Source organism: Phyllostomus discolor, chromosome 2, assembly GCF_004126475.2.
Source record: "Phyllostomus discolor isolate MPI-MPIP mPhyDis1 chromosome 2, mPhyDis1.pri.v3, whole genome shotgun sequence".
Classification (NCBI taxonomy): Eukaryota; Metazoa; Chordata; class Mammalia; order Chiroptera; family Phyllostomidae; genus Phyllostomus; species Phyllostomus discolor.
Genome location: NC_040904.2, coordinates 76,044,864 through 76,067,241, shown reverse-complemented (window position 1 = coordinate 76,067,241; position 22,378 = coordinate 76,044,864). Strand labels below are relative to the sequence as shown.

The window sequence follows — 22,378 nt, the reverse complement described above, 5'->3', positions numbered from 1 at the left end:
AGAGATAATGGGGGCTTGGACTAGAATGGGAGTAGAGGTGGTGATGGTGGTAGCAGCAGTACTCATACTCAAGATTAATGAAGTACTTGCTATGTGCCTGCATTGTTCTAACAATTTTACAAGTTTACCAACAAGAACATTGAGATATACAGCAAGGCTAAGTAAACTATCCCAGGTCACAGAAACTATATATAGAGTCAGGATTTGAACCCAGGCAGTATGATTTCAGAATTAGCTCCTAACTACTATATATTATACAGTAGTGATAAAAAAATTAGACTAACTTGTGATAGACTTAAGAGGTAGAAACTGCCCTGGCTGGCGTAGCTCAGTGGATGGAGCGCGGGCTGGGAACCAAAGTGTCCCAGGTTCGATTCCCAGCCAGGGTACATGCCTGGGTTGCAGGCCATAACCCCCAGCAACCACACATTGATGTTTCTCTCTCTCTCTCTCTAAAAATAAATAAAATCTTAAAAAAAAAAGAGGTAGAAACTACAGGATACTGGTATCATTTACAAGATGGAAAAAGACAGAAGTGAAGGTTTGACTAAGAGAAACTGTGATGATAATAAAATGTCCAAGTGAGGATTTTTAGAAGATATTAGTTACATCAGCAGGAGCTCTTGGGAGATGACAGGGCAGCTGAAAGTATAAATCTGGGTCTTCTGAGTAAATAAATGGTATTTTAGGTCAGGTGACTTTAGGATGAAGTCACTTAAAAAGTATATATATTAAAAAAAACCTGGAAGTTAAAAAAAGAGCCTGAACTACTCCAAAATTTACATTTAAAGCACAAAACGGGAGTTAGTAAAGGAGACTTGAGAAGAAACCAATAATGAAGTAGGAGGAAAATCATAAAATGTACTGCAAATACTGCAAAATGCAAGAGAAGACTGTTTTAAGAAAAACAAAGTTGAGGAAATTGTCAAATTGAGGTAAAAAGAGAATGGCAAAGTGATGATGGATTTAGGGACATGGAGATAATTTACTGATTTCAACAAGAACAGTTTCAAAGAATTGTAGGGATGAAGGCACAGGTGGAGTATACTGAGGAAAGAATGCGATATGAGGAATGACAATAGCCACTACAGACAATTCTTTCCAGAAGTCTGAATGGACTATAAAAAGGAGTCAAGAGCTAAAGAGGGATGTGGAGTCAGAGGACTCTAATAAAGTTAAGAAACACAAGAACACCTGTTAATGGGAATAATCTGGAGAGAGAAACTCTTGATACAAGAAAGGCGAAGGGTAAGCAGCCGAAGTAGAAAGGGCTGGGATCTGGAGTATAAATGTAGAAGCTGCCCTGGATAGCATAGCAGCAGAAACAATTCTTCCATATTATAGGGAGAAAGGCAAGGTTTAGAATAAAAGCATCTAGTTCAGCAAATTTAGTGGTGAGAAATGGGAACTCTAATGGGGCAGTTTCTATTTCCTCAAGGAAGTATGAGGCAAGATGATTAACTGAAAGCACAATGGGAATACGGGAGAACAGAAATGTACATACAACTACTTCCTAACTATTAAATAATTTACATTTACAGAATATAAAGAAATTGGAGAGCCTTCCACTGTGTCAGTTACCAAGCATTACTGAAAAAAAGCATGTATCACACATGCCAGCTTCAAATGTTTAAGGAATATTATAAAAAGCATAAGCTGAAAACTGATGATCAACTCTCAAGCTAATCGGATGGTAACAGACATATTTCTTCTGTCCCTTCTAAAGCTGTGCTGTATCTTTTTACCTAGTGCTTTACTGATACTTGTTTACAATTGTTCCTAAACTGTTTACCATGAAAATGGAGAATATTAAGTACTATGTAATAATCACTGGCATAATTATATCCAAATAGATTTGTAAAATAATAATTTTTATTAGTGTTTATATCAATGCATAGCACTTTTAAAGCAAGGCTTCAGCACAGAAACTGTCACAGCAATGTATTACATACGACTTTGTTATATTTTAAAACCATTGTATCATCTTAACCTAGCAACAAAAATAGCATGATACTTAACAAATTAGTTACTGAATATTTTGTATATTTTATTCACATACTTAATAGACACTACTAGTAATTTTTCCTTAAAATAACTTTCATTGAAAAAAATCTTAAGTAATGGATGCACAATACCAGTAACCTATTCGTTCTGAAAGTATGAATATTAAAAATAAAAGTAATATGAGTACTTGTGCTCATATTCTTACCCACCAAACTTATATTATTTTCTGTAATCAAAAGCTTCATGTAGCCCTGGCTGGCATAGCTCAGTGGATAGAGCGCAGGCTGCGAACCAAAGTGTCGCAGCTTTGATTCCCAGCCAGGGCACATGCCTGGGTTGCAGGCCATAACCCCCAGCAACCGCACATTGATTTCTGTCTGTCTGTCTGTCTCTCTCTCCCTCCCTCCCTCCCCTCTCTAGAAATAAATAAATAAAATCTAAAAAAAAAAAAAGCTTCATGTAAATTCATATGATGAGATACTTCAAAACTGGATCTCCTAATTCATCTCCATTTGGACACAATATATTAATAATTAATTATTCATACCCACCATTATATTTATAGAATACCAGTGAAGCACTGCACTAGATGCTTTAAACACATTATTTGGAATCCATGTGACAACACAGGCATAAAACCCTATTTACAATGGAGACACAGAAGCTCAGAAAGATTAGGTAAACTATCCAAGGTCTGAGTCCAAAGCCCACTTTCCCCTTTCTTACCAGTAGCTTTCAATTTCTGCTGTGCATCAGAATGATCTGGAAAAACCTTTGGGGGAGGGGAGGACAGAGAAGTCCTGGCTCTACCACCTAAAATTTAGGAAGCATGGGCTGATGATGATGCTGGTGTTCCCTAGACAACATCTTGCTGCTTAACAACACTGCCAATGGGTTTTTCTTTGTTATTTTGTCTTTAAATAGAATGTGCTAGGGCATGGGAGGGGAAGGATGGAAACCTCTTCAGGCTGCTTGTACATAAATTACCAAGGAAATCAACCAGTTGAGAAGCTTCATTGTAAACTAGAGCTGCTATTAGAAAAGCTAGATACCCTCAGAGACAAAGGAAGCCCTCCGTGAGGAAATCTGGAGGTAAGTGAACTAAATGAGGTTTATGAAGATGACATCTTGGTAAAGTTCCATCGAAGGAAAGAATCTTAAGCCAATGGACCCTATAAATACAGTAAGTAGGGGTTTCAGATGGTAAAAAATAGTAAAATTAAGGGACTCACTGCTATATCTAAGTATCTAGTGACATAAGTAATCCATACTTCTAGATTCCTAGTGCTCTAAAAAGGACCTATGCTCTCCTATTTATTAGTTAAAGGTCTTACTTAGTAAAAGAACATTTGACTAAAATTCTAATGAGTATTAGGAAAATTGTAACCTATTAGCTTCTCCTAGGTACATATAGTAAAGAGTATGATTAAAAAATACCTGCAAACTAACATTTGCTTGTAATATTATCTGGAAGGAAGGTAAGTCAAGTAGGCATATAAAGGTCAGAGACAAAAATCCCACATTGAAATAGTAATGATAAAAGCTTAGTTATTGTTTCTCATAATATGGAAACACACTGTCATGGTTTTTAACATTTTTGGTCATGAAATCCTTTCACTATTTGATGAGGGTGGCAATCTGCTCCCAAGAAAATGCATATATATGGAGAATTGTGTATGTGATTTCCATGGGTCCTGGGAGGCACCCATGGTATAAAACCTCCAGATCAGAGAAAACTCTTTTTTAGCTTTTGGTACTGTGTCATCCATCTGCTTCTGAAACAAGGACCCAGGCTGCTCTGACATTTCTTGAATGAAAAACACGGAATATTTATTTAATGGATTTCCACATTTTAAATGTGGAAAAAAATAAAGCCTCTTTTTATTGAAATGTTCGTAACATCTATTAGGATCTTATCAGAGGTATTATGTTTCTTCCCTTAGTGAAACTCCTCTATATTTATCACTTTTGTTGTGAAGCATTCTATTTGTGAGATTTGGCCAAAAGTTAAGTAAGGTCATAGAACTCCACAGAAAAGCAAACAGTATGTAATGAGGAAGCAGCACCATTCCAAGAGTTCAAATGTGCTAATACGAAGTAGAATTGTTATCACCCTGGGAGGAAATGTTAGCCCGTGGATTTCTAGAATTATTCCAATGATAAATATTAGGAGGTTCAACCATAAAAACAGAAGAGTAATTTACTATTTCTCTGACACTAACTTTTAAGACTATACTGGAGAAAGAAGATGTAGAAAGAGCATGTGCCTTCTTATAACATCAGTGTAACCTTGGATGCTGAAATTTTCAATAAGTTAAAAGATGTTTAAAATATATTCCAACTCAGTTCTTTCCATAGGTAATCAACAAATAGTGCCTTGTATTATTTTTAATATATTTTATTGATTATGCTATTACAGTTGTCCCGATTTCCCCCTTTGCTCCCCTCTACCCCCATCTCCCATTCCCTCCAGCAATCCACCCCTAGTTTTCATGTCCATAGGTCACGCACATAAGTTCTTACATACTCCATTTCCTACACTGTTCTTAACATCTCCTGCCTAATTTGTACGTATCACTTTGTACTTCTTAATCCCTGAATCTTTTTCCCCATTCTCTCCCTTTCCCCTCCCAACTGATAACCCTCCAAGTGATCTCCACATCTATGATTCTGTTTCTGTTCTACTTGTTTGCTTAGCTTGTTTTATAGATTCAGTCACTGATAGTTGTGAATTTATTGCCATCTTATTTTTTTAAAGATTTTATTTTTAGAGAGATGGGAAGGGAGAAAGAGAATGAAACATTGATGTATGAGAAATACACTGACTGGTTGCCTCTCACATACCACCAACTGGGGACCCACCAAGGGATCGCAACTCAGCCATGTACCCTGACTGGGAATTGAACCTGCGACCCTTTGGTTCACAGGCTGGCGCTCTACCCACTGAGCCACACCAGCCAGGGCCTACCATTTTAATGTTAATAGTTTTGACTTTCTTCTTTTTCTTAAACAAGTCCCTTTAACATTTCACATAATAATGGCTTCTTGATGATGAAAACCTTTAGCTTTACCTTGTCTGGAAAGCACTTTATCTGCCCTTTAACTCTAAATGATAGCTTTGCTGGAAATATCTTCATGTCTTGTATTATCAATGGAAAATATCTATGGTAGATGTTGAGCTTCAAATTTGGGATTACTGCTGATTTCAGTGCTATATGAAACTGCAAAAATTGTTTATTTTTTTCTCTTGGAAAGGTCTTCTGTATCTATTGGTATAATTTAGTTTTAGGTTTAAAATTAGGATATAGCCCTGGCTGGTGTGGCTCAGTGGATTGAGTACCAGCCTCTGAACCAAAGGGTCACTGGTTCAATTCCCAGTCAGGGCACGTGCCTGGGTTGCGGACCATGTCCCCAGTAGGGGGCGCGTGAGAGGCAACACATTGATGTTTCTGTCTCTTTCTCTCTCCCTTCCCCTCTCTTCAAAAAGATATAAATCTTTAAAAAGTAAAAAATAAATAAATTAAGTTATAAATGGCTAAAACAGGAGTGTGGGTAACATAAAGGTAGATAACAGTTCACACCTTAGTAAATCAGAATATAAATTAAAGTTAATCCCTATAGTAAATATAAGGGAAAAAGAAAGACTTTCTAGGTAAATAACAGGTTAATTACAGAGCAGAATGTTTGCATGGCATCTATTTTCACTCTTTGTAGAAGAAATACAAATCACTTTTATCTTTTTTAGTGAAATGGATTCTTGGGGTGGCTACAGTATGGTTCATGTTATTATAGAGATGAATAGAAATGCACAATTACAATATTTTACAGCTCCCATTATAGAAGTGGCAGTCAACCAGTATCTGCTGAACAGAACTTCCAAGCTAATAAAACACAGAAGCCCAGTGAGTGTTCTATGATTCTGACCTTTCAAGAGAAGCCTCGAGTCTATGACATGAAGTGACATATGGCTGAGGCTTCCTTTGCAGTGACACATGCTGTCAGAATGGTGTGCAGGAGCCAGTCAGGCAAGGGTGAGACAGGTCTAGGACCTGCTACTGTGGTCATCTTATCTGCTTCCCATAACATGAATGAATCTGGCTCTGTCAATTTGTAATTTTGTGATTATAGACATTTCTAATTCCTCAGGTTTATTTTCTTTTGATAAATGACTGAATCTCCTCAGAGGTCTATGGTTGATTCTCTATGTGCCCATTATTATAGGGTGGGAAAAGAAAATCATCTAGGTGTTGAAGTGAGTTCTAAGAGGCTTTCTGGGACCTGTTTCAACTAGTGTGGCTCAGACAAGGGGTGAGCAAAAGAGATTAGATGCTGTAATTGGATTCTGCAGTCAAGACGTGTGTGCAACAAGGAGCACTGTAGACTGCCTCCTAAGTCAGGTATCTTCCCAGTACTTCTCCAAAGACCATCAGCCCCTAGCACTGAGCTAAGCAGGGTTGATTCTGCTGGAGGCTCTTCCCACTTATTATTCAGTAGACTTTTCAATGCCATACCTATTAGATGCCAGAGCTAGATCAGTTAAAAAACAAAATTTCCTAGCTGCTTAGAACTGTGAAGGTAATCTAAATGAACTTTAAGCAGAGGAATAGTAAAATGATCAAATCTGCATTTTTAAAAGAACACTCATATTCTTTTTACACTCTTGCTTTATATCACTTGTTAAAGCATTTAAAAGCATGTATCAGTTTTTATAATTTAGAAAATATCAAATAAATAAAAGAGTTCCTGCTAGGAATGTACAGGAGATTAGAGTAAAGGCAAGACTGCTGGCAGGGAGAAAGGCTGGGTAGGAAACCACTGCTCTCAGTAACACAGAGGGGAGTGAAGAGGAGGTGAAAGGAGGTAACATCAAAGGGAATAGAGAGTAGTAAAGAGATTGGAATAGTATTCAGACAGTAACATCAATAAGAGAAATTAATTGTAGGTCAGAGAGAAAGAGGAAAAGAAGGGAATCTCAAATATGGGGCTTGGGAAGATATTCAAGAGGGATATAAACATAAAAAGAGTGAGATACAAAATTTTATATATTATATGATTACAGCATACATTATATTTTTACAAAAATATGCACAGGAAATTTGTCAAAATATTAGAAGTGGTTCACTCTGCATGGTAGATCAATCATTTTATAAAAATTCATTCTTTCCTATATCTTCCTAATTTATTAAGAATATACTTTGTTGTACATTTTGTATATTTTTGAAGCACATTCATTTTAAAAAGCAGTTTACCTTTCTTAATAAAAATTCCATGGTTGTAAAACTCCCTTGAGAAAAACTGGTCAAACAGCAAACCATATTTCATAAACACATTAATATACCAGCCATAATTAATTCTCATATCGTTGTGAGATCTCACTATGAAATTACTGACTAATGGTGAAGCAATCATCCTAGTTGTGGATCTTCCCTATTCTAGAAGTTTACTAGCTGAGAGGTGATGGAATTGAAAGCAGATCTCTTGCTGACAGTCACTGGGTTACTCAGTAATCACTGTAGTCTCATGAACTGCATGCCCCTGCTTTGGGGCTTTTCCATGTCTATCTGTATGACTGACTCTTTCACCTCAAGTGTCATCCTCTCCATCAAATCTACTATGTTTACCATAATTATAAGAGTAATGTGCCCCTGGTATAGGATTCCTGATATTCTTTTACCTGCTTTATTTTCAATACACTCATCACCTAAAGTATGACATATGTTATTTAACACATTCAGCACATCGCACCATATAGAATATAAGTTCCTGAGGTCACACATGGTTTTATTGTGTTTGTTCCCAAATGCATCCCCATCATCAGAATAATCCCTGGCACATAGTGGATGCTCAATAAATATTTGCTACATTAACACATGCATGAAAGAATAAATTAAATAAATGACTATTAATTTAAAAAGCATACACAATTACTTCACAAATGAGTATCAGTCATTAACATTTTTTTACTTTAGAAGACAGTGATTTTTCTGCTTAAACATCTGTAGACTAATTTAGCCTATGGGGTTCAACAAAGTGTCCTCTTTGTACATCTCTTAAAGTTTCCTTCAAATTGAAAAAGGTGAGAATTGATTACATAAATCAAATAACTTCTATAACAGGTTAAATGTATAAAAATTAAACAGTGTAAGCTTTACTAATAAATGATGCAATAAAGTTGTGCTTTTTTTTTGAAATAGGATATTTCTTTTTATTTTTTAAAGGAGAAAGTTCTTTTTTTAAAAGATTTTTTATTTATTTATTTTTAGAGAGGGAAGGGAGGGAGAAAAAGAGAGAGAGAGAGAGAAACATCAATGTGCGGTTGCTGGGGGTCATGGCCTGCAACCCAGGCATGTACCCTGACTGGGAATCAAACCTGTGACACTCTGGTTCGCAGCTCACGCTCAATCCACTGAGCTACGCCAGCCAGGCAGGAAGTTGTGCTTCTTATAATTAAAGCTTTTAAACTGCTTCATTTAAAATTACTCATTTACTGTTGAGGACCCCTGAGAAACTCTGCTTACAGTTTCTCATTTAAGTACATGTTTGTCTGTTTTTTTTATTCTTACCAATGAATCACAAGAATGAGGGCAAATGAACAAAAAAGCAAGGGCACACATTCACCTTACTCCAATCTTAAGAGCAATTTAAACTCCTTTCACTTTGCTGTCTTGTAGTTCTAGCACCATCTGGTGTTTACTATGCTGAAATGCTATGAGGGCAAGTAATGCAAAAGTCCTTTGTCAGTGTTTTAGAAAGGTTTAGGTGCCTGTATATAATGATGTAAGCACGTGACTAAGTGACAGATCATATGTTTAATTTGGAAATACAGAATTAAAAACTGAGAAATCAACATGGCATTAGAAGAATAAACCATTTAAATAACTTTCAAACAAGAATATTCTTCAAGGAATAAAGGACAAAAGCAAAACACAAATTAGTTATTAAAGGAGGAAACATTTGAAAAACATTCTAGAGCCTTGTTAATAAACCACTTAAAAGTACAAAATTTGATGTAAATTATCAAATAAAAGAAAGAGTTTATATCTGAATACCCAGGAGCGCTAATTATAGGGTTTCTTCATAATACTGGCTTGACCTTTAATCCCTGAGGAGAGCATTATAAGGCCTCTGTATATTAATAACTCCCAGTCAATTAAAAGGCTTGACTATGTTAGCTTATTCAGTCTTGTGTAACTTAGGTCAATTTCTTTATTGGCTAATGCTGCTACTTCTACATTTACAGTAAAACCAACATTACTTACACCAATATAGGCTTTCCAGATATCCTAGGATGTCTTAGCACTTCTGACATTGTCTCTTTTGTCTCTTCCATTCTTTCTTCATCACTGGAATCCACAACAAATATTACCCCATAGGACTCAGCATAGTAATTCTTCCAGATTCCCCTAATTCTTTTTCCGCCTCCCAAGTCAAAGATGGTGACTTCAAATTTTCCTTGTCTAAGGTCAATTTTGGAAAATCCAACAGTAGGAGCTACATCTTCAGGATACTCTGTTTCAAATGATATTAAAAAACATCTTTAGATTTTAAATAAATAACAATTTAACTTCACAACTTAAATGACATATAAAAAGTATCATACTTTAGCAGAATGGAATGAAATGTTTATTATTTCCTTATAGAGTAAGCATTACTGGTTCAGGAGAAGAGTGGATACTATAAAAATACCCAACTAGAATGTACACTCCATGAAGATAAGTATTTCTTTTTCTGTTTTTGTTTGTTTGCTTTTATTAATATAATACCTATCATATAACAGGTACTTAATAAGTACCTCTAAATGAATGAATGAACTTTTACCTTTAAGACTATGTACAAGTTACAAACAATAAAATTTCTAACCATTCAATACCACAGGCACCCCCAGAAACCATAATAAGCTCTGTGGAATTATAAAGAAAATATGAACATTTAGAGGACAGTTTAAAAGAACCAAAGAATGGCAGAAGCTATGAAGAGTAGAAGTATTTTTTTTAATTAACTGAATTCAAGCTATAATTGGAATAAAAAGCCTTGTGAGGACAGCTTACAAATATAAAGAGTAGATTTCACTATTTCTACAGGAATGTGTTTTGGGTGCCCTTGTAAATTTACATGTGTTTTTTTTACTTCTGTATATGACAACACAGAGAAGGTACAGGATGCTTATAAACGCTTATAAATACCAAGGAGTGGTAAAGACAATAAGAGATTAAAAAGATCACCAAGGTTCAAGGCAGACTTGAACTAGAAGCTGGGACTTAGGCCTTAAAATTAGCTATGATTTAGACAGAAGTTATCTAATTAACAGAAACAGCAAAGGAAAGAAGTACAAACAAATTGAACACTCTGATTGGGTCAAACCCTTAAGACCTTGAATGCAGACTGAAGAGAGCTCTGAAGATAAGAGAATTGAGAACCACAGAAGGTATTTCAGCAAACCAATGATATAATTAAGGTGACTAAAGCTGTGCTTTATTAAGATTCATCTTTATAAAAGTTTATAGCTGAATGGAAATGTGACTGATAGCCAGAGAGATTAAGAAAGGGTAATCAAATTTGGTGTCTCAATGGTTATGGAGAAGAGTTTAAACTTCATGTCTGTCTCTTCTTATTCTCTCTCCATCACTGGAATCCACAACTATTACTCCACTGGACTTTGTTTACAGCTGCACAGACACAAACTACATGAGATGTTTTAAACTGAAATCAATCAAAATTAAATAAAATAAAAAATTCAGTTCTTCAGCTGTATTAACTACATTTTAAGTGCTCAAAAGCTGTATGTGGCTAGTTACCCATCCTACTGGACAGAACCACTACAGACGTTTCCATCATTGCAGAAAGCTTTAATGAATAACATTGGTTTAGAGGGCTTTTTATCCCATATTCAAAATGTGCTATTACAAAGACAAATTTGAAAGGCTTTAGCTGCTACACTTAGGTATGACTGAGAAATAGACTTGAGATGCACCACTCACTCCCTTTCACCAATCATTTTTGGGCACATTTCAGAGCTTTCAAGAAAGTTAACAGACATTACAAGTCACATTTTTTAAAAAACTTTATTTATTGTTGAGTTACAGTTGTACTGCCCTTTTCCCCATTGCTCTCCCCCCTCCCATACTCAATCATCCTCATTGTCCATGCCCATGAGTCCTCTATTCGTGTTCCTTGACTTGCCCCTTCCCCTTCTTTCGCTGTTATCTCCCTTCCCTCTTCCCTCTGGTCACTGTCAGTCTGTTCTTAGTTTTATAAAACTGTGACTTGAGCAAAATAGAACGAGTCACATTTTTGTAAGACTTCCTTATCTAGGAGAAACAGGCAAGTTCTGAAAGCAGTATAAGCAGCATGATATTAAAAAAAATAGGATTATAACAGACATTTAAAAATGTGAATCTAGTCCAGGCCAGAGCTGATTTCTACAGTTAAAATAGGCAGCTGTCTTTGAGTATGATTGAAAGATATCCTCAAGACATTATCCATGAAAATAAATATACTGGAGATATGGGAACTAAAACATACAGGACATCTATTGAGTGCCAGGATTTGTTAAGCATTAGGATGTACAGATAAGATAGTGTTGCTATCCTATACACAATGCAATACAGAGAGACAGGTTATCCAGGGGAACAGTGTAAGAACCAATGAGTTCTGTGAAAAAGTCTGGAGAGGATAGCGTGAAGGTGCTATGGACTGCATGTCTGTGCCCCCACAAAACTCTCATGTCAGGTCTGTCACTCAATGTGATGGTATTTGAAGGCTGGGGCCTTCAGGAGGTATGTAATTGGATTTAGGTGAAGTCATGAGGGTGAAACACTCATGATGAGATCAGTGCCCTTACAAGAGACCCAAGAGAGCTTGTTTCCTCTCTCTCTTTCTTCGCCCTGAGGACACAGTGAAAGATGAATGTTAGTAAACCAGGAAGTGGGGATCACCAAGAATGACCATGTTGGCACCATGACTGCAGATGCCCAGTGTCTAAAACCATGAGAAATAACTGTTGTTTAAGCCACCCAGTCTGTGGCATTCTGTTATAGCAGCCCAAACTGAGACAGAGGGCATTAAAGAGGAAAAGGGCAAAGAGGAGGGAGGGGTGAGTTATGGTTTAGAAAGGCTTCAGAAAGGAAATGAAATGGCAGTGAACTCTTAAAAGCTACAAAATTATAACAAAGGGAGAAGACCATTCTAGGCAGGGAAGCAATGTAAGCACAGATAAAATGATGGCAATATTCCCAGGAAACCAATTCGGATTAACTAATTTTTTTCAAGGTTACATGGTAGGCAGAGCCAGAAGTCAAATCTAGGTTTTCAGGACTTTAAAAGCTTGTTTCTTTGGATACATGAAACACACTACCCCACTTCTCTTATTCTTTCCTCTGATTCCTACTTACGATTCTGTGTTTCAATACACAAGACAAATATTCAGGTTACAATTTTCCCCTAAATCCATCTCTGATGAGTCCTTTTTAAGTCTGCTATCACTTATACCGTCTATCATAAATTCTGTCTTCTTGCTGGTCTTCACAATAACCTATACCTTCCCAAGAGCTGGGACCTGTCCTTGTAATCTTAGCACTCAGCACAAAGTATATAGTGGCTCAATTTCACAACACCAGGTTGCCAAGATACCTAAAGCTACTGTCCTTGTGTCCCTTCTCCCTTTTTCCTTCTACATATTTACCCATCCATCCATGCTTGTGATCATTTATTGAGAGACCATTCTAAGTAGATCAGGCATCACACAAGAACCAGAAGTACAAAGACTACAGTGCCCAGCCCTGAGGATTTCAGTAAAGTAAATGTATTAAGACAATAACTAGAAAATCCAATATATAATGAATAACTATTTATTGAATATCTGTTATATACATAAAACAGATATTCACCTATTCATTGTGTAAGGTCTTACATATATAAAGATTAATAATAATAATATCCATCCTCTGATCTTAAAAGGCTATTTATTCATAAGAGGGAAAAAAAAGAGGAAACATCTATTGGGTTGGCCAAAAAGTCTGTATGTTTTCTTCTATAAAATAAAAGATACATTTTTCATTTTCACCAATAACTTTATTGATTTGAATATTTTGAGTATTTGTCTATCTCACACATGGCATAACACTGATTGTTCTCAAGTAATGTCTTGATTTGATCTCTATCAACTTCAACTGGTCTACCCAACTGTGGTGCATCATCCAGCAAGAAATCTCCACCATGCAACTTCACAAACCACTTTTGACACATTCGATTGGTCACAACACCTTCCCTATACACTGCACAAATCTCTTTTTGCACTTCAACTGTGTTTTTACCTTTCTTGAAATAATAAAACATAATATGCCAAAAATATTGTGTATTTTCTTCCATCTTCAGTATTAAAATGGCTACACAAAAATATACCAATTTTGATGTTTTTTTAAATGCACACTGATATGACAGCTGTCACAATATAACATAATAAAATTATTTCGAATGAAGTTAAAGACAACTAAGCACTACTAAAGCTATCTTACAGAAAAAAACAAAAGAACTTTTTAACCAACCCAATATAAACCAATCAACTACAATATAATAAAGATGTGTTAATTTCCAACAATGCTAGGGGCCAATCTATACTTAAAATACCAATAATTCTTTAGGACTTTTAGGAAATAACATTGGATAGTCAGAGAATCCTAGATTATTTTAGCTAAGCACAGGGTTAAATAGGATAAAGACTACATTCCCTAAGTCTCTACGGCAGTTAGGTGTGGCCGTGAGAGCAGGCTCTAGGTAGTGTGCTAGTGGTATGCTATTAAATGTTTAATCAAGCCAGGGGAACTATGATATGCAGTGTTTGCCAATTTCCGTGGTATAAATACTCCCACTATGGCCAATTTCAAACTACTAACACGAGGTACCTGAACACAGAGTTGGAAAAGAAATGTGCATATTTAGCTCTTGCTAACTGATATAAGACAATAAGCACAAGTAGGAGCCAGATCCAGAACACCACTGATTCTAGTAAATGGCAGGTGAGATGAATGGCAGGTGCTGGCTTCAGGTCACACATTAAAGGAAAGAATGGCTTCCCCTTGCCCTTTAGTCTCTTCCAGCTATAGTCATGAGCCACGTTACACTGGCAAGCGAGGGAGAACACTTGGAATGGCAAAGCAAATAGGAGAAGGAACTTGAGTCCCTAACACCATGGAGATGCTATGCCACCCTAGACTAGTTTTCCTGCATTGCTATGAGAGAAATAAACATTTATTTTGTTAAACTGCTGTTATTTTACTTCTCTGTTACAACAACCAAACCTATTTCCAATTAGTACAATATAAACCTCTATTTTGTTAAGCTGCTGTTATTCTGTTTCTGTTACAACAACCAAATCTGTAATTAATACAATCATTTTGACAGACATAAAGAAGGATTGAAAGTTAAACTCCAAGACAGGGAAAGCACTCTTAGATTAGAAGCCACTGTAACAATCTAAATGAGAGACAGTTCTGGTCTGGATTTAGACAATGGCAATACAGTTAAGAGGGAGGAGATATACCTCAGAAGAAATAAGCAAATATCAAAACAAAGAAACAGAGAAGAGCCAGAAATAAGCTGAGGAATAGAAGCCATGAGTTAAATGTTTTAAGAATAGTGACTGCTACACTTAAGGCATAGCCTGAGCTGGGACACCAAAATGAGTAAAACTATCCTTTGGGAAAGTACAGTTTAAAGAGGTTGAGAAATACATGAACAAAAGGACAATTAAGTAGTGATCCAAGCAGGACTAGGTAAGAGTAGGTCAAAACAGGAAGAAGTTGATTCTACTGACGGTAATGAGTGAGGATAGCAGAAGATCAGAAAAGATTTCATTAAGAAGGAGACTATATTACAATAACATGTCTTCAGAGATAAGTAGATAATTCTGTCTTTAAAGATAAGCAGAAATATTCCCTTTAGTAAGACAAGTGGAAACAGAATAAACAAAAATACAAAGGCATGAAAAGGTACAATTTGGGAAAGCTCAAGGAGTTCTATGTAACTAGAATCTTTAAAAAAGAAAAAAAAAAGTAAGAAATCAGTCACTGGAGTAGGCTAAATAGTAAATATGAGATAAAGACCAAAAACAGAGCCAGAAAGAAGCTCAAAGTTGAAGGCGGTTTTGACTGTTTGTTCATTTGACACCTTCAGCATTTTCTAATCTCAGACAAGGACACTGATGGATATATGGAGGTGGAAATTAAAAGAGGAAGAGCCTAACAGATGGAAGATATTCTAAGTACACATAACAAACCACATGATCTAATTAGCAGATTCTTAGGGTCTGTACCCTTGAATGTAAGGCTCTGAAGGAATGGAAGAAGGGAAGATGTTTGGATAAAGCAGTCATGGCCTAAAAGGCCAAATCTGGCTCACCACCTGTTTTTATATTGCTCTCAGGCTAATAAGACTGTGTTTTAAATTTCATAACACACCAAATAAGGTTTTATTGGAACGTGGTCATGTTCATTTATTTACATATTGTCTATGGATGTTCATACTACTATGTCAGAGTTGTATAGTTGGGAAAGAGACCATTATGGTCCTCAAAGTCTAAAATATTTACTGTTTGGCTCTTCAGGGAAGTTTGCCAACCTGGGTTTATATGATGACAATGAGTGCTCTGGGAAGATATACCCTGAAGGTACCAAAAAGGCATCAGAAGAATGCCACAGACAATAATATGTTATTTACACCTAATGTCACATAGTAAAATTTACGATGACAAAATGTTTTCTCCAACAGAAAGTTTTGCAAATTGTTTTCTTTCATAAACATCCATAAATAAAAGCCTCCTCCCATCTGTACGCATGATATCTTCTTGAAACATCCATTTTCAGAAACAAATATAAGTTAGGTATACTCCCAATTCATACCCTTAAGATAGATGCCTGGATGGTACTACCTCTCCTGGGTACACAAAAAAAACTCTCTAGCACATTTATTTCTACACTGTAGTACAAAGCATTAAATTAAGACTAAAGAAATACATCCAATGAACTGAAATATAAGTGACATAAAACCCTTTAATAACACAGGCCCTATCGTTAATATAACTCTAAAAATTACATATAAAAAAAATCAAAAGATGCACACAGCTGTGCTGGATAACTGTATTTCTACCTCCCTTTTATTTAGGCGTAGCCTTGACACTAAATTCTGAACAAGAAAATGGAAGTAGGAGATGGGTGTCCTTATAAGAAGAGGCATGTAGCTTTTTTTTTTACTTTTCCCTTCCTAAGCGCCAGAAGACAGATGTATTCCTATTAGCTGATAAAAAACCTCAAAAAGCCTCTTTGCATTTATTCACATTTGACACATGATAACAAGCTGGTATTATGAAGCCAGCGTCTATTCACCATTAGCCACAGTATAGTGAGAATATACATTAATGGAGTGCACACTAGCTTTACTCAATGAATATGTAACAAAGCAATGTAAATAAATACATAATTTGGAATAATTTAATAATAAATATTTTCAGCTTACCTCCTTGGATTCCCTTTGCTGTTGCCGTTTTACCAGCATTATCAAGTCCCACCATCACAAGGGTCACCTTTCTTAAAATAATAAAAATTTAAAAATCACCGAGTTAATTAAATATTGGGAAACAAAAGCAAATACATACATTCATTCAAGCAACATTTAGGAGCAGGTACTGTACAAGACAATCTGCTAGATACTAGAGATAAAATGATGAATACGCATATATCTAAAAAGCAAAATTCATGAAGAATACCTTTAAAGTGTCATCCTTTTGTTCTTTAAGCAAAAAAAAAGGAAAATTGTATAATAGGTAATTGAAAGGATAAGGGAAGGAAAAAATTGAGAGAGGGAGATGGATTTTAATGAGTTATGTATAACAGTGGAAGAACAAATTTTCATTTGCCCCTAAGACCAGGCACAAGTCAAGGGTATCCACTTTCACTACTCCTCTTCAACATAGTATTGGAAGTTCTAGCCACAGCTATAAGAAAAAAATAAATAAATAAATAAAAGGCATCCAACTTGTAAAGGAGGAAGTAAAGCTATCCGTTTGCAGATGACATGATAGTGTACATAGAAAACTCTACAGACTCCACCAAAAAACTACCTGACCTAATAAAGGAATTTGGCAAAAGAATAGGATACAAAGTCAATATTCAGAAATCAAAGGCATTTTTGTATACCAACTGTGAAATATCAGATACAGAAATTAGAGAAAAAATCTCATGTACTGTAGCAACAAGAAAAGTAAAATACTAGGAATAAATTTAACCAAGGAGGTAAAAGACCTGTACTCAGAAAACTACACAACACTGAAGAAATTAAGAAAGACACAAATAAATGGAAGCATATACTGTGTTCATGGATTGGAAGAATTAACATCATCAAAATGTCCATATACCCAAAGCAATTTATAGATTCAATGCAATCCCTTATCAAAATATGAATGACGTATTTCACAGATATAGAGCATTTCAAAAATTGATATGGAACCATAAATGACCCCAAACAGCCTCAGCAATCTTGAAAAGGAAGAATGAAGTAGGAGAGATCACAATACCTGATGTCGAACTACATTACAAGGCCAATGTAATCAAAACAGGCCAGTATGGGCATAAGAACAGGCACATAGACCAAGTGAACAGAATAGAGAACCCCAAAATAAACCCATGTCAATACAGTCAGTTAATATTTGACAAAGGGGGCAGGAACATAAAATGGAGTAAAAATAGCTTCTTCTATAAATGGTGTTGAGAGATCTGGACAAGGACATGTAAAAAAATGGAACTAGACCACCAACTTACACTATACAGCAAAATAAGTCCTTTTATCAAGATGGGTAAAAGACTTAAGTATAAATCATGACACCATTAAAAGTCCTAGAGGAAAACATAGGCTGGAAAATTTCAGATATGCCATGTAGCAATATTTTCACCAATACTCCCTCTAGGGCAAGGGATATAAAGGAAAGAATAAACAAATGGGACGACATCAAACTAAAAAGCTTCTGCACGGCTACAGAAAATGTCAACAAAATGCAAAGGGAACTAACTGTATGGGAAAACATATTTGCCAATGATACCTTGGACAAGGGTGTGATCTCCAAAACATATAAAGAACTCACATGACTCCAAAGCAGGAAGACAAACAATCCAATTAAAAAATGAGCAAAGGACCTGAACAGACACTTCTTCAAGAGGACACATAGGCCCATAGACACATGAAAAAATGTTCAACATCACTAGCCATTAAAGAGATGCAAATTAAAACCACAATGAGATACCACTTCATACCAGTCAGAATAGACATCATTAATAAATCAACAAATCACAAGTGCTGGTAAGGCTGTGGAGAAAAGGGAACCCTGGTATATTGTTGGTAGTAATGCAAACTGGTACAGCCACTATGGAAAATGGTACAGAATTTCCTCAAAAAATTAAACATAGAACTGCCTTTTGATCTAGTGATCCCACTGCTGGGACTATACTCTAAGAATCCTGAATAACCAATTCAAAAGAACCCATGCATCCCAATGCTCATAGCAGTGTTATTTTTAATGGCCAAGTGCTGAAAATAGCCTAAGTGCTCATCAGTAAATGAGTGGGTCAAAAAACTGTGGTACATTTACACAGGGGAATACTGCGTAGCAGAAAGAAACAGGAAAGGAACTCCTACCCTTCATGACAACATGGATGGAACTGGAGAGCATAATGCTAAGTGAAAGAAGCCAGGTGGTCAAAGACAAATACCATAGGATCTCAGCTGTATGTAGAACCTAATCAACAAAACAAACAAATGAGCAAAACAGAACCAGAGACCTGGAAATAAAGAACAAACTGACAGTGACCAGAGGGGAGGGGAGAGGGGTATAACGTGGGAAAGAAGGGGAATGGGCAAACAAAGGAACATGAATGGAGGATTCATGGGCATGAACAAGAGGTGACTGATGGTGAGAGTAGGGGGACAGGGTAGGTGAGAGCAATAGGGAAAACACGGAACAACTGTAACTGAACAACAATAAATAAAAGTAAATTTTCCAGTTAATTGAATTATAAGGATTATTAAAACCCTGTTTCTTATGAAATTATGTAAGAAAAGAATTACTGTTATATTCTAGGTACTACTTATATGCTCAATTCTGTTTTTAGATATGTGTAACACCTTATGAAGTATATATCTTAAATATAGTATAATAACACGATTATTAATGCTAAGATATTTTGAAAGAAGACTATAATTATAAAGCTTAAAATGCTTCTGACAATATAGCTAAACTTCAGAGAGTCAGAAAAAAAATATAGTATAGTTCAATTTTACACCTGAAAAACCATAAGCCCAGAAACAAGAGACATAAGACAATGAGTAGGTTAAAAAGAACCAGCCAGCCAGCAGTGCCTGCGGTGTTACAGATGAGATGAGATAAATTCAAATGGACTTCCGAGTCTTATGGAGGAAAAGGGACAGTACAGCCACTCTCTCAAAGGGAGAACGCCCTGACCCTGGCCTTGACAGGCTTATATTGGTTTTCTAATAGCATACAGCAAAGAAGGTTTTCATTCATTACACTTAGGTTTGATTTAGGTAGTTACTTTTTACAGATAGCAACGGAAAGGAAGCTACTAATTACTTCTTACAGATTAACAAGGAAAAAAATGTTGCAAATGCAAGGGAACAATAAGAGTAATTGGTCTGGTTACACTTCAATCCTTGGGAGAATTAGCACAGACTTCAGGGAGTTACTTTAAAGATATGCAGTAAGCATTTGCTGCCTGAACTCAGGGTGAGGGAGTTTTAGCAAGAGCAAGTCTCAAAGCAGCCTAGGTATAATGCAGGCCCAATTTCGGGAGAACCGATCCATGGGTTTGGCCCCTGCATGCCACACTGTGCCTACTGGGCTTTTCAATAGGGCTGAGCTACAAATCGCCATTGCCAGGCAGATCAGTTCCCTACAGTGGCAGTCCAGCCATGGGTCGCAAGATGAGGAAGAACAAACTCAGAAAACCTTGCAAAAATCGAATTCGTCATTTGTTAAACCAATAGTTACTGACCATCTTCTGTGTACCAGATACTAGTATTTTAGGTATTTGAGATACAGTTGTTTATCAAAATAATCAAAACAATGGAAAACAAACTCTTCCCTTATTAAACTTACATTTTGTGGCAGAAAACAATAACTATAAATATAAGAAATAAGTAAATTATGAGTAAATTATAAGTAAATTATATAGTTTCTCTATAAACTATAGAGAAAAGAAGAGAGCAGGGTAAAGGGGAGCAGTAGTGGGGATAGGAGACGGGTTGCAGTTTTATGTGGGGTGATCAGGGTATGCCTGGTTGAGAGGTAAAGTTGAGAAAGACCTTGAAAGAGGGAGTTAGTCATGCCAACATCTGGGGCAAAAGAACAGCCAGGGCAAAGGCACTAAGGTGGGGGCATGCTGGAATGTTGCGGTATCATCAAGGAAGCCAATGTGGTAAAACCCAGTAAGAAAGGGACAGGGAAAGATAGGAGATCAGAAACATCTAAGACAAGATCATGTAAGTTCTTACAGGCCATGATGAGGACTTTGGATTTTGTGAGTGAAATTAATTTACTCTCCATGTTAATTCCCTTTGTTATTCAGAAGGCTGCTTCTTTTCTAAATGTTTCAACCATTCCTACCCACAATGGCAAATGAAAGGATGTCTATGCTCAAGTCAGTGAAAAATAAAGTAAGTTACAATTAGCAGCATCCACATACCTCACCCTGGGCAGTCAGTGGTGAGGTCAGTGGGAACGCCCAAGAGATCAACAGCCAACTATGAATTTAAGGAGTTGAGGTAGTATGTAGGCACCTTTATTCATGTGGGAAATTTTACCTATATTATCAACTTTGAAAAATGAGCTTACTTCTTTAGAGCATAATTTATCATTTTGTTTGAAGGACTTATAACTACCAAATATCAAGAAATAAGATTTAAGCACAAAATAATTTCCTAAACAAAATATAGTACATGACTATACTAAAAAGATAAATATTATAGCATCTTAAATAATATTTTAGAAAAATCAAGACACTAGATACACAAGGAATTAAACTAAAATTACATTAAAGCTAATTCAATTGCTCTTTCATAATTTGTAATCCAGTTCAAGATCTATAGTGCTTCTAACATCACCATGAACCAAAACAATTACTTTTGGAAACAAATCACCATTTTCTAATTGTTTGCACAATTTACTCTATAAATATTAAGTACCTATTATATAGTAGCAAACAATCCCTTCCCCTCACAAATCTTGCAGGGGCCACACTAGAAGAAGAGTTGTCTTGGGCTACACATTAAAGACACTGTGACACATGATCACAAAAAAACTCATAATGTTTTAAGTAAATTTACGATTCTGTGTTGGGCTGCATTCATAGCCATCCTGCGACACCTGTGGCCCACAGGCCGCAGGTTGGACTCCCCTGCTTGGAGCCTAGCAAAATAGGAATTGGAGAGGGAATTATGTTTGGTGACTGGTGTAAAGGGAAAGCACAGGCAGCTGCAGGAAGAGATAACAGGCAACTGTGCCTGTTGTAGAAGTCAAGGAAAACCACACTACAAATATACACACTGGGTCAGCAGTTCCTACCAACACCATAAAACCTTTCTCTATTCCTTATGAGACAAAAAAATTTTACATATGCATTTTTAAGGAAAATAGCCCCTCATTGTCTTACAGGGGCTGTGTCTTATGGGTAGTGTCTTATATCCCCCCAACTCCCATTCTTGTCAATATTCAGTTAAAAAAAAAAAAACCTCCCAAAGTATTACTATTACACATGGCTCTTGAAACTAGCTACCAAGGAGTTTAGCTTTTACCTTAAGAATTTTCCATTTTTTTAATAGAATATTAGATTCAAATATTTAAAAAATCCTTCAATCATGAAAATCACTCAGGAAAATTATAATCATGCTGAGACTGGCACAAAATAAGCCTCTCTGGATTTCTACTTTTACTTTGACTAACCTTGCAAGTAGTTAATATTTAGATCATTAAGCCATATACTTGAAAACATGGCTTTAATTAAATATTTAAGGGAATTAAACCCTTAATGAATAAACATAACATTAACATACAAATAAAAATCACAGTGTGAATTCCTGCAATGCCTAATAAAACATTAAATTTATAGGTTAATAATAGAGTGTGTTTAAAAGGTTAACATTTATCTTCTGCTCAAAATTCCATGCAACTCTTTAAATACAGAAGATCTACAATCTAACACATGTTAAAAGGCACATCTCATTTTAGCTTTTTAAAAAACAGTAAATTATCACTGATGGGAAACATTTGGCTGTGGTGCTCTATGACCAACTCTAAGATAAAAGATTGTCTATATCT

At 36.0% G+C, this 22,378-nt stretch overlaps 1 protein-coding gene across 1 annotated transcript in view; it reads right to left on the bottom strand.

The window, feature by feature from the left end:
- ARL13B (ADP ribosylation factor like GTPase 13B) overlaps positions 1-22,378 on the bottom strand; it is a 71,369-nt gene that overhangs the window by 37,832 nt on the left and 11,159 nt on the right. The window contains 2 exon segments of the mRNA XM_028504810.2: positions 9,264-9,513; positions 16,513-16,583. Of these exon segments, the coding sequence (XP_028360611.1) occupies positions 9,264-9,513; positions 16,513-16,583 (321 nt within the window).